General features: G+C 50.4%; 1 protein-coding gene and 1 pseudogene across 1 annotated transcript; one reads left to right on the top strand and one right to left on the bottom strand.

Annotated features, from left to right (window-relative positions):
* Positions 1-4,035: 4,035 nt before the first annotated feature.
* On the bottom strand, positions 4,036-5,644 carry LOC149353367 (uncharacterized). Its single transcript, XM_089577334.1, has one exon. It carries the CDS (start codon positions 5,426-5,428, stop codon positions 4,076-4,078), a length of 1,353 nt encoding a protein of 450 aa, XP_089433460.1. The 5' UTR covers positions 5,429-5,644; the 3' UTR covers positions 4,036-4,075.
* A 2,502-nt stretch (positions 5,645-8,146) lies between these two features.
* On the top strand, positions 8,147-9,256 carry LOC149353366 (uncharacterized; annotated as a pseudogene).
* The last annotated feature ends 4,418 nt before the right edge of the window (positions 9,257-13,674 follow it).

Below are 13,674 nucleotides of genomic sequence, written 5' to 3'. Positions count from 1 at the left end.
ATAGCCTATTGCCACTTTTAAATATCGGAACAACGGGGGCATCGCACCAGTCCTGAGGTACTGAATGATCCCGCAAAGATTTTTCGAATAAAAGCTGCAAATAATACGACATCCATTCAGCGTACCGCTGAAGAAATACCGTCGGTATTTCATATGGGCCACACGATTTTTTTGCATCCAACCTAAGCAAATGCTGGAACACGCCCTCCCTTGTAATGCGTAGGTCTTTCATTGGGTATTGCATTGCGCAGACTAAAGTATCACCGTCACTGTCACATCTATCCTTCATGAAAACTGATTGGAAAAAATGATAAAATACGTTTCCAATATCTTTCTTTTCTGTCACGACTACATCGCCATCCACTATGGGTTCTATTTCATTCTTTCTATCTGTGAAATATCGCCAAAACTTTTGTGGCGTGCTTTTAAGGAAGTTTGTAAGCGTTTTATTGAAGAAGGTTTTCTTCGACTCCACCAATGCAGATTTTAGCATTTGTTTGGTTATTGAGAGTTCTGTTGCCCTGCTTTTTTTCTTCCTTAACCTTTTTATCTTACGCTTAAGGTGTATGATGCTCCTAGTTATCCATGGATTTTTTTGCTTTGATTTCCTTATACGTGTGGGGACAAAATGATCTATGCAATATTTGATTATGCCTTTAAGTCGGTCCCATAGTTATTCTACACTTTCGCGGTTGGATGCTATTTCAAAGTCATTAAAGCTTTCTTCCGAAACGTCTAGGATGGACGTGTCATACGCACGGCCATAATCATTAACATGCATCACGACTAATGGTTTCTTACAGATTCTTGTGTGCAGCGATACATTCAAGCAAACCATCTTATGATCTGATAAACCATTCTCAACTGATACAGTATAGTTTGGTATTCAACCGGATATGAAAACCAACTCCAACAATGACTGGGACTTTGGTGTAACTCTTGTGAAGTCTTTAACTATTTGCTTAAGATTATGTGAAAACATGATCTGCATCATTTTATTGGCGCTCCTTATTTCTGAATTACCCGTTGATAGACTTTCCCAGTTAATATGCGGCAAATTAAAGTCACCAGCCATTATTAGTCTTGTGTTTTAATTTACATGGCAGTTAAGAAATACATCCAAGCCATCCAAAAATTCTGGCGGTATGGCTGGTGGTCTGTATACAGTCCCTAACATATACGCCGCCGCGGTGGCTCAGTGGCTATGGTGCTCGGCTGCTGGCCCGAAAGACGCGGGTTCGATCCCGGTCGCGGCGACTGAATTTCTTTGGAGGAGAAATTCGAGGCCCGTGTACTGTGCGATGTCAGTGCACGTTAAAGAACCCCAGGTGGTCGAAATTTCCGGAGCCCTCCACTACGGCGTCTCTCATAGCCTTAGTCGCTTTGGGACGTTAAACCCCATGTAAGGGTTCGGTAGCGTTCGCGGGGGTCATCGGAACGCGGCTGGGGGTGCTCAAAGCGAAGCGTCTCCTTTCTTGGAACGCGGCCGCTCGCGAACGCGCCGGGAAGTACGGGTGTCCACCCACCCGCGGTACCGATTCGCACACGTGCTGGCACGGATGTGTATTTGTGTTTGTTCTATTTTAATTTTAGGGTGGAGGGAATGTTCTCTGCACGTACTGGCACGACCGTGCGTTTGTATTTGTGGAAAGGGCGTTTGCCCTACGGAAGCTGGAGGGCTGGCCAGGCTCTCGATAAGCCAATCATGTGAACATCGCAACATGATTGGAAGCCACGAAATGTGGGCCGGGCCTTTAGGGCTTTAAAACTGGGCCCCGGAGCCGTAAGCGGGGTTCTGCGCTAAGGTCAGATGCAACGCATCTTCGGCAACGCCGAGTAGGGGCCTCCCCTAGTATTAGCCAGATCCACCTTTTTGTTGTTTGTCTTTTGCCGTTTAATTTGTCTCGAGTGTCTAAACTTCTGTACGCTGTAAATATCTGTACATAAACCTCAGTTATTGCCTTTTTTTTTATCCCTGCGTGTCAACACATCTTGAGACCGTCTCTGACGGGGCACCGCTGGTGCGAAGATCGAGCTTCAGTCTTCGAGTTATCAACCGTCTCTGGCGGGGGCACCCCTGGTGCAAGGAAGACAAAGAACCTGTGTGAAACTTTACTCCCCATAAACCAAACCTAACATATACCACATGTTTGCACTGATCTTGCACCAAACCGTTTCAGAGACACTGCAATCAAGGGCGACTGCGTTTATAATGCTTTTCACAACAATAGCCACGCCACCACCTCTGGAATCTCTGTCGCATCTGAACACCTTGTAGTAAGGAGGAAAAATACTACTGTCATTAATTGCGCTATGTAACCATGTCTCAGTCAACATCAATACATCATGGCTCTGAGAAATTAGTAGATACTCTAAATCAGTTACTTTATTTGCTATACTGCGGGTGTTTACAAGTAGAATTCTGAGCTATGACCGAGAAGAATCGCTTTCCGTGTCAGAAGCCTTGTCTGAAGTTTGCAACTGAAGCAATGTAGGGCTAGCAGTCTTTCCGCTCTTTTTGAATCGAGGAACCTTAACTTGCTCAGTACGGTACAGACACCATTCATTCTTTTCACGATCCCAGACGTAGGTATGATTGTTGATCTTAAGCTTGTCATGTACCAGTTGTACCTTGTTGCCGTTTGCTCGTTCCTTTTCACTGCTTTGCCATAGTTTCTTTCGTACTTCAACAGTTTCTTTAGCGTAGTCTTGACTAATGCTTATCGAGCTGCCTTTCAGCTTGCCGCAGTTCTGCATCACAGACTGTTTCTCGCGAATCATAAAAATGCGTGATTGTGCAGTAAAGGTTTTTTTTTTCTCAACCCTGTGGCAGCTGTGCGCTGTAGAGCTTCGCACTTTTCTGTCGTTCCCTCCTTCCGAGCATCTGCATCCACGTTAGCGGATCGCCTTTTGAACCTCTCCCCTCACCATTGCTTGCATTTGTGTTTTACGCTTTTTTCTGCACCTCGCGGATGCTATAAAAGCTGCTTGTTTCGAAAACTGCAATACACTCGAAAAAGGCTGGTCCTCCAGCCGAAACGTCGTGAATTAAATCTTGTTATGTTTTACAACTTCTGGTGACTTTATATATATATATATATATATATATATATATATATATATATATATATATATATATATATATATATATATTGTAACGAGGACAGGACCGACGCAGATCACAGTTTCAGCGAAGTTCAGCGCACAGCAGAGAACTCACAAGAGGGCTGTCCGAACCACACACACACTTCGTCTTCGTCCACCGACACACGCACACTTCGTCTTCAATGTCGGCGCGCTCCCATGAGCACGCGCCATTACCCCCTCCATCAAAGCGGCGACCCGACGCCGGAAACGAACACGGACGGCAAAGGTAATGTTCGGTATAGATGGCGGAGGGCAGAGAACACAGCGAGCTGTTAAGCTGTTAAAGCGGCGGGTTGCAGCCTGTCATGGTAGGGCTTCATGCGCACCACGTGGACAGTCTCGGTCGGATGACGCCGTCGTGGTAAGGAGGTCGTGTCCCGCGGAACAACTTCGTATGTGACATCACTTACACGACGAACCACCTCGTACGGACCGAAGTAGCGTCGGAGGAGCTTTTCGGAGAGTCCGCGGCGGCGCACAGGTGCCCATACCCACACAGAATCGCCGGGCTCGTACCGAACGTATCGATGTCGGAGGTTGTAGCGACCAGCGTCGAGTTGTTGTTGATGTCGAATCCGGCACCTTGCGAGTTGGCGGGCTTCTTCAGCCCGCTGGACGAATGTGTCAACGTCAGCGTAGGGGCCGATGTCTCCGTCGTTGTGACCAGCGGGTAGCATAGCATCCAGCATGGTAGTGACACACCGTCCGTAGACCAGCTGGAAAGGTGTAAGATGGGTAGTATCCTGCTCTGCCGTATTGTAGGCGAAGGTTGCATAAGGAAGAACTTCGTCCCACGTGCGATGCTCAACGTCGACATACATAGCAAGCATATCTGCAAGCGTCCGGTTGAGGCGTTCAGTCAAGCCGTTTGTTTGGGGATGTTCGGCTGTTCGCTCGTCAGCGGCCTTACCTCCGCAGGCCGCTGGGTCTAGTTTCCCCGGCGAGGACTCGGTGAGCGGCTGAAACGGCTTGTCGAAGGACGGGGACTCGGCGAACGATAGCGGGTAGAGGTTGGTGGGCGGTAGTCAGGGCGAGGGAAATCAGTGTGATCCCGGAGCGTTGACAGGTGTTCCTCAATTTCGCGGGGCCGTTCGCCATTGAGCGGACAGGGGACTCGCGGATGAAATCCACGAATTCCAGCTCGGCGATAAGGGCACCACCGCAAGATATGGCCAGCCTCACCACAGTGGTAACAAAGGGGCCGCTGGTCAGGTGTCCGCCACACGTCCGTCTTCCGCAGCCTCGCTTCGGCCAACACAGGGACAGGCGGGGGCCGCGGCTGGAAAGCAGATGGGCTTGCGCTCCAAGGGGGGTGGTCGCAGTTCTGCCGGAGTACCGACGCGTACGTCTGGCGCGGGGGCGTCGGTGTAAGGGCAGCAGGGGCAACAGGTTCAGGGACCGCCCGCTGCACTTCCTCTCGGATAATTTGTGCTATCGACGGACACTGCGGCTGCGACTGGGCAGAGAGGTGCATTTTGTGCAGCTCTTCTTTTACGATAGATCGAACCAGCTCCCGCAGGGTGTCAGCGGAGTCGCTGGAGGCTGGCGCAAAGTCGGCAGTAGATACGGTGTTCACGGCGCGATTGTAATAGCGGGCGCGTTGTTGCAGGGTCTTTTCGACGGTAGTGGCCTCCGATAGAAACTCCGAAGAGGTGTTAGGTGGGTTTCGCACAAGCCCAGCGAACAGTTCTTCTTTTATCCCGCGCATCAGGTGGCGCACTTTCTTGTCCTCGGCCATGTTTGGATCCGCCCTTCTGAACAGTCGTGTCATGTGTTCATAATACATTGCGACGCTCTCATTGGGTCGCTGGTTCCTTGACTGCAGTGCCGACTCAGCTCGTTCGCGATGGTCGGTGTTGACGTAGGTCGCCAGCAACTGGTTACGGAACCTTTCCCAAGAAGGAAACGTTGTCTTGTGGTTCTCGTACCACGTCCGCGCCAAGTCGTCAAGAGCGAAGTAAACATTGTGCAGCTTCCGCTCCGCATCCCAGCCGTTGTACCTGGCAACGCGCTCGAACAGGTCAAGCCAGTCCTCCGCGTCCTCAAACACTTCGCCATGGAAGGTCGGCGGCGTTCGCGGCTGGAGGACCAGGAAATGAGCAGCTGAGTTTCCATTGTCAGCCATAGCTGCCGCGTCTCCGTTGTTAGCCATAGGTGCCGCGTCAGTCCTGCGCGTTGCGGCTGGAGCCCTGGTCTTAGGGGATAACGGGCCGAACTCTGGTGACTGACCTTGGAGTCGGCGGCTCGCACTGCGATGAATCGGAGTCAAATCCGTGTTCATAGACAGTCTTCGGGGCACGTAGATGTTGGAAAGTACCCAGCACCTCCACCAAAAATGTAACGAGGACAGGCCCGGCACAGATCACAGTTTCAGCGAAGTTCAGCGCACAGCAGAGAACTCACAAGAGGGCTGTCCGAACCACACACACACTTCGTCTTCGTCCACCGACACACGCACACTTCGTCTTCATCGTCGGCGCGCTCCCATGAGCACGCGCCAATATATATATATATATATATATATATATATATATATATATATATATATATATATATATATATATATATATATATATATATATATATATATATATAAGGGGTGAAGATCGATCGGATGGATCCGGTAGAACATAAACGCAACTAAACGTAACATAAACGTATCTATATATATATATATATATATATATATATATATATATATATATATATATATATGTGTGAATTTTTCCCAATTTTTCTCTGATCGACGCAACAGTCGATATGTATGAGGGGAAATGGGAAAGGGAGTGGCATGGTGGCGGTTTATATTCGGTAGCACGCAGTGTCTTAAAAATGCTTATTTTAGTGATAAAAGGGATTTTCGACCAAAATGAACACTTTTGCGACAGTGCGCTACCCGTCTCAGGCGGGCTGCTATTGCCAGCGGCATCTTCCCTTTGTGGGACCACGGAGGCGTTTGAGCAAGAGACTGTATGGCGCCAGGAATCGGGTGCCTGGGGCCAATGCTCATTAGGGGCCCGAAGGTCGACAGCTTGGCCGTCAGCTTTATTCGCACGTCGACAAGCATTCAACTGGTCAAGAACACCCCGCAAGAGTGACAAGGGTGCCAGCAGGAAGGGAAATGATGGGGAATGCCGCAGGCGCCGGCGCTGAGAGAAGGGCGAGGTCCAGCCTGGAAAGAAGGATCGTTCGAATGAACGCGAAAAAAAAAGTGAGTCAGTGGGGTGACGCAAGGGCCTAGACGACATTGCTGGGCAGTCGGTCCTCCGGTGCCCGAAGCGCCCAAGCCATCGGGAAGAAGCTGAGCCTCAGCGAACGAACAAGGCCAACTCCGCAGTCTCTCTATTCCTTGTGACGAACACTCCGGCGCAAACGCAGCGGCGTGTAAGCTTGGGCACCCCAGCCTCTGCGTCGTGCACTCGATATTATGTAATTCTTGAATATATCTGTTGTGTTCCAACTGAGTCTAGCGGTGTCTATTTGCCTCTCCGTCCCGTGTGGAACGACGCAGTATGTGGGGACGTCACATGTAGTGGGGTCTCAAAAACAAAGGTCCTCTGCTTGTTGTGTCATTCAAGATACATATCACAATCACAAACGCGACAAACACGTAATAAACACATACACACTCTCAACGAGTTTTCATTCCGTACTGACACTTTCAAATATTCATACTTCCCTCGTGCTATACGCGAATGGAACACCTTGAACACATCCATTGTTAGTAGTCCATCATTGAATTCCTTTAGCACACGTGTGGAAAATCAACTACTTATATCTTAGTATTTATTGAGTTCATATATGTCATTACCAAGTTATTCCTTCCGTTTGTGTTTTCACTTGTGGTATTATTGTCCGCCAAAATCATGTCACATGCTCCTCACTCCGGTTTATTTGTTATTCGTATCTTCTAATGTATAATCTCGTGTTATATTTTTATGTACTTTGATTAATTACCACTGCTATTTTTTTTGTGTGCCTTTGTACTTTGAATGCCCTCCCTGTTACGATCCCTGATGGGATTGACAGTATCGAATAAATAAATAAAATAAATAAATAAATTTGTAATCGAAGGAAAATCACGGGACCGACTGTGGGACTTTGACCCCTTTGGAGAGGCTTGAGACACTGAAGGGCTTGAGCGGACAAAATGTCTCTATCTGAGGGAGCTCCCAGTCCGCAATCATCGCTGGGAGCAAGGATGCTGACATTAGGAAGCGTTATTCTAACATTTTCGGGTGACAAGACGGGGGCTACCATCAGCGATTTATTTTCCATGCTAGAAAAATTGGGAAAATGGGGGGATGGTCCGATGCGCAGCTGCTGGGAACGACAAGGAGCAAGATGGCAGGAGCCGCTCATGATTTTGCATGGCGAGACGAAACGGTTAAGTGAAGGAAATCATTTTGGGAATTGACGAAGCTGGCGTTCGAGCACTTCGATACTGAGCCCCGTCATGCGCGTGTGCAGAAGTTCCGCGAGGCCGGAGAGATGATAGGGGAGGACGTGCGAACGTTTGCGTCGCGACTTCAGCGCCTAACACGTGATACGCTGAGGAGGGAGGAGAAAGGAGACGCGCTAAACAATAAATACGAGGAGGAGCTACTGAAGGAGGAAATGACCGCTTTGTTTGTGGCCGGTTTGCGAGACGCAATGCGCCGGTTTGTCCTCTCGCGCAAGCCGAGTGATTTTGACAAGCGCTAGAGGCCGCATTGGATGAGGAGCGAAATGAGGGGCTAACAGTGAACACAGAGAGAGTACGCGTCGTCGAGAGAACAGAAATAAACCCTAAGGTTGCTCTATTGGGAGAAAGGCTAGACTGCTTAGAACAGCTGCTAGCGCAGCAGGTGGCACGAACGATGAAGCGGGGACTCAGCAGTGCCCATTCGTTAGAAAGCGGAGACCACCACAAAGCTTCAGGCGCGGCATGAGAGATTTTGAGGGAATCGTGTGCTTCGCTTGCCAGAGTCGCGGACACATTGCAAGACTCTGCCCAAACATGCGGCGAGGGGAGCCGCAGACTGAAGCTGGTGAGACCCGTCCCGGGCAAGCGTATGGAGAGATTCCACGTGCTGTGACAGAAACCTAGGAAGCCCTCCCCAGCCTGAGGAGTGTGGGGAGCAGAGGGAACAGGAGAGAATGAAGTGGTGGTGGTTTGTGTTGCCGACGAGGCTTGCCCTGTTGTGCGCTGCAAGATAAATGGTTGCTCCCTGGAATGGCTGATAGACACAGGGTCAACGGTGACCTTGCTTAAGGAAAACGGTTTTAGGGCGCTTCGGAGGTAAGTGTTTGAAGCTTCTGGCAGTGTTGCAACCACGTTTATAGGCATAACGGGGGACCCTCTTGGCATGAGCGGGTTCTACCGGTTACACTTCACTGTCGGCAGAATTTTACTAGATAATACCGGCTACATATGCCCAAACACAGTGTCTCTGTCAAAAAACGTGTTCTTAGGACAGGATTTTTTCAGTAAGGGAAATGTTTATGTCTCATTCTTAGAAGAAGCGGTCCATGCGGGGGACACAAAAGTTCCGTTTGTCGACAGAAAAATGGCAGAGATTTGCATTACCGATATTGACACCCAACAGACCGTGGGATCGATGGAGATGGCGTCCTCGCGAGTTGCCGTAAAGCGGTTCGATGAAACGATCGTCCTTCCCTGTTCGGAGCACGTTTTATGCACTTATGTGCCTTCAGATGTAGAGAGCAGCACGAGTACTTGAGCCGGTAGATTCTCTTAGCAATGGCCTGAAGGCAGCCGCGTGCCTCCTAACTATTAGTGGGGACCACAGAGTGCCTCTGCGGCTGGTTAATTGCAGCCAGCAGCTACTGAGCCTCCCCAAGAAGAAAACATTAGCTGTCTTTACAACTGCGATTGAGAAACGTGAGCCCACCGAAACGGTACTCGCCGCTGTAGGGCATGCTGACGGTAGCGCCAGATGCTTTGTTCGATCCTTCTAACGTAAATTACAAGGAGAGGGAGGCGCTGACTACCCTGCTGAACGAATACTCGGAGGTATTCGCCGCGACCACCTTGGATTTGGGCTGCTATGGCATACAACACGTAAAGGATAGAAACCGGCGCCCGTTTACCAGCGCGCGTTCCTAATTCCCTACTCCCAACACATGGAGTTGGAGCGCCAGGTGCAGGATCTGATTGATCGTGGCATAATCGAACACTCGCACTCAAAAGTCACCACGTGGGCATGGCGTTCCTAAGGGAGGGGGGAAGGTGGGTTAAGGGGACGGTCGCCCCCCCCCCCCCAAAAAGCTTTTGCACCCATTCCCGAACGTCCGTTTTCGGACTCTCATAGGGCGAGATGTGACTTTTGACGCAGAACTGGAAAGCCTTTTCGTCTGACGCGTCAGGTAGTCCCCTTCTCTGTATGTTCACCGTGTCAGCGGCTGTCTTATTTCACACAATTCTACGTTCGGCAGGTTAATAGTTGTACGAGTATACAATTCGTAGTGATTTCGAGGTATCGTGGTCCTGCCGTGTTCCCATAGTTGTCTTGCCTTGGAGCCGGTGCGGCGACGACGGCGGCGGCGGTGCCATTCACCTGCGGTTGCGGTGACCAGCAACCTCGTCGGGGCGGCAAGGAGCCACGCATTGGACGTCTTTATCCCACCATGGGACACAGCGACGCCGGAGAGGGGATCATCCCTTTTGTTGGATAGAAAAGGAGCGCCGACCAGCCGCCTTATCGGAGGGGGCCGAGGGCGGAGGAAAGCCCGTTGGTGGTGGTGGTAGTGGTTTATTTAAAAACGAAAAAAGATGAAGGAAAAGAATGATGCCGGCCATGGCAATTGCTGTCTAATATCTTAAGCACCCTGCTGCAGCCGGCGGAGGTGAAAGGGAAAGGTAGCGGATAGCGAAGAGTATAGAGGGTAACGATGCAAGAAAGGACAGGGGACAGCTTTTTACACTATTTACAAAATACAAAAGTTATCACGTTCACGCCGCTAGCGCGCAAATGTACTAGCTTTGTACGAAAATAAGTGCGCGCGAGCGGCCACTGTGCACAATTACTTCCAGAAGATGGAATGAACTCGAACTATTAGCGCGCGCGGCACACTGCACGAGCGGCCGGTGTGGGGCGCCCGGCCGACACGAAGCCCCTTCCCCGAACTGAGTGATAAAGGCCGCTAGCTCCGCTTGTGAAATGCCCGGACAAGTGATTTGACCTTCCTGGACACGCCATGGCGCGATATCTCAGCCGACGAACTGTTTTCTCCTGGTATCGAAAGGAATATTGATCACGTAACCGTTAAAATTCAAAGCAAGAGTTATGGTATAGCATCTATATCGTTCGACATTCATTTTTCAACAGCAAAGCGCATAAAAACTGTACACATAAAATTAAATAAAAAACCGTTGTTTCTATTTTTTTTTTCTTTTTTTGGTATACGGAAGCCCGTCTGCTCCCCCTAGAACCAATACCGCCGCTGTATGGGGGGCACCGGTCCTGTTGGTAGAGAAGCCCCGTGGTTCCTACCGACTGGTAGTAGACTATCGCGAACTCAGTGCCGTAATTCGGATCGACCCGTACCCTATCCCCAGTATACAGGATACGCTTCCTCAGCTGTGCTCTGCCAGGTACTTCCCGGTGGTGGATCTGGCGGCGGGATTTTGGCAGACAGCAATGGACCGGCAGATGCTGATAAAACGGCATTTAATACACCCTCAGGGCACTATGAATGGATGCCGTTGGGCCGAGTCAACAGCCCTGCTGTCTGGCAGAAAACCGCAGGCCTTTTGGGAAAGTTGGGCATCGTGTATATGGATGACATAATCACATACAGTGACAACTCTGAAAGGCATCTGCGCAGCATGGAAAAGGTTTTGTTGTGACTACGAGCAGCGGGCCCCAGGCTTAAGCCTTCAAATTGCCAATTCCTTAAGAAGGAGGTCAAATATCTAGGGCACACTGTTTCAGCGGACGGGTCCGGCCTGACCCGGAGAAACTAAATGCATGTCGGATTTTACATCCCCTACTAGTGGCTGCCATGTACGACAGTGTCTCAGCCTGATTGGCTACCGAAGGCACAGAGAGGAATTCGCCAAGCTAGCTGAACCGCTGACCGCTTTAACCCCCAAGTATGTCGCTTTTCGTTGATGAAAGGATGCGGCGGATGCTTTTGGGGCTCTGAAGAAAAATGTAATCAGTGCACCGCTGTTGCGCCACCCAGATTTCAATTTGCCCTTCGTTATAGCAGTAGATGCGTCAAAGTTCGCGGTTGGTGCAGTGCTTTCGCAGGTTATCGAGGGTATAAAACATCCTGTAGCTTTTGCCATCCGACAGCTGAGCCCCAAGAGCTGAATTATGGAGCCACGAAGAGGGAGTGCCGCGCGGTTTTCTGCGCAGTAAAGCACTTCAGGTGACTCATTTACTGCCGCCAGACTGCCATCCTCTGAAATGGGTGATGAGTGTCAGACACCAGCTTGCGGCTGACTAGATGGTATTTACAGCTGCATGATTATCACTTTGAGGTCGAACGTAAGTCAGGCAGAGCACACATGAGCGCTGACGCGTTAAGCCGCCAAGTTACCGAGTCAGCTGTACGCGATTTTGTCCCTGTAATTGACCCCGCCGAGTTATGCTCGGAGGCGCGCTAAGATCCCGGCCTCAAGCGAATCACTGAAAGCCTAGAGGGAAAATCATCTGACCCGGATCCATTAGACTACTTCATTGGCAAAGACGGAACCATGTGCCGGCGGACGCGGCCAACGAGGAAGTGGAGTCACTTGGTAGAGGGTCGTCATACCTAGGTCGTGGACAGAAAGGGTTTTTGTGCATTTCACGATCCGCCCTGCGCCGGCCATTTTGGCGTAGCGAAGACGCGGAAGCAGGTGGAACGGTTCTACTTCTGGAGTGACATACGACAGGACGTTAGACAATACTGCGCAAAGTGCCATTCCGGTCTAGAGAGAAAAACACCCAAGGGTCGCAGGCGAGCTCCATTTCAGACGGTCATTGAGGTTTCGACTCTCGTCGAGCGTGCAGTTATGGACATGGTCGGTCCATTGCCCACGACCACTTCCGGAAACAGATACCTGCTAGTATTTGTCAATCACCTTCCGAAATACGCGGAAGCGGTGGCAATCTCACATAAAAAGGCAGACATGGTCGCGCGAGCGTTTGTCGAACAGATCGTGCTGCGATATGGACCTCCAAGGCAAACTCTTCACAGACCGAGGAACCAACTGCATGTCGCAGCTAATGAGGAGAGTATGCTTAAGATAAATTAGAAGCAGAACACACCCTACCATCCTGCTTGCAACGGCGTGGCGGAGCGACTAAACCAAACCGTGTACGGGTTCCTGCCGCATTTTGCCGCGACCAGCGGGACCGGGACTTGTGGCTCCCCTATGCGATGTTTGCATATAATTGCGCAGCGCACGAAAGCACGGGCGACACGCCATATTCTTCCCCCAATACGGCAGAAACCCAGATCAGCCCAGTGAAGTCCCAGAGGGTCCCGGTCGCGTCCCGTACGCCTCAATGGCGACTATAATCGCGATTGCAGGTTGCAAGGGACATAGCAAGGGAGACCTTAATGAAAGCGGCGAAGAGAAGGTAAGAGGCGCACGATCGCAGTGCAAGAGACGCGCGTTCCATGTGGGGAGCAGCATGTACACCGAGAACGGCCAAGGGCAGACAGGGTTAGCTAGGAAGCTTCAGACGAAGTGGAGAGGACCATGTGAGGTTGTCGAGAAGCCTTCTCCAGTAACCTTCAAAATCCCGAGTCGTGAATGGACGCGCGATCACGATGCACGGATATCGCCTCAAGTTGGCACCAGCTCAGTAGTCACCAAATGAGAGAGGTGAAAGCAAAGATTTAGATGGGGATGGCACAGAGACAGAGCGCGCATATAGTTCGCAGGGAACATCATCTCCTGTATTTGTCCGGCAGGCACCAGGGTTTATGGCAGGGGTGCCACCTCATCTATTTCATGCATTGCTGGAAGACGAAGCGCGCAAGGCTGCCGCGCAGGGAACACATGGGGAGGCCCCTGCCACGAACACCGCCGAGTCCCAAAGAACACAAAGGGGCACACCTGCCCGGTACGACTTGCGAATGCCGATACCAGCTAAGAAAGCGGAGAGTTAAATCTCAGAGTCAGTTAAATCTGACTAACGGCATCTACCAGGAGGAGATGAGAAATGGTGAGCTCTGTATTACATTGAAACTAATAACAATGTTCATGTTCATGAGCTAAGACACTGGAGTTGCCAGCTATGTCTTTGTTTCCACGAAGTCGTACCTTCACAGGAGAGCATGCACTGTTCTATAACGTACTTGGCTTCGCTATGCCCCCTTTTTTATTGTGCCGTGATCGAGCTGAAAGTGGTAGCTCCGTTGTAAATATGGTGATGCTTATGTCGTCCAGTTTGGACTAAAGAGAGAGGCTTGGGTGCTGGGTTTCATGCGTTTATCTGTGCAAGAAGTTCAGTGCTGCTCTGCGACACGACCAGTTGTGACTTCCGGGGTACGGTAATGTGCGACAATGCTGCGTGGAATGAA

Source organism: Amblyomma mixtum, chromosome 3, assembly GCF_055824585.1.
Source record: "Amblyomma mixtum isolate Tamu chromosome 3, ASM5582458v1, whole genome shotgun sequence".
NCBI lineage: Eukaryota > Metazoa > Arthropoda > Arachnida > Ixodida > Ixodidae > Amblyomma > Amblyomma mixtum.
This window is presented reverse-complemented; position numbering and strand designations above follow the sequence as displayed.

Bases quoted from the DNA above. Each gene is read 5' to 3' on its own strand.
- LOC149353367 (XM_089577334.1), bottom strand. From the start codon at position 5,428: ATGAACACGGATTTGACTCCGATTCATCGCAGTGCGAGCCGCCGACTC.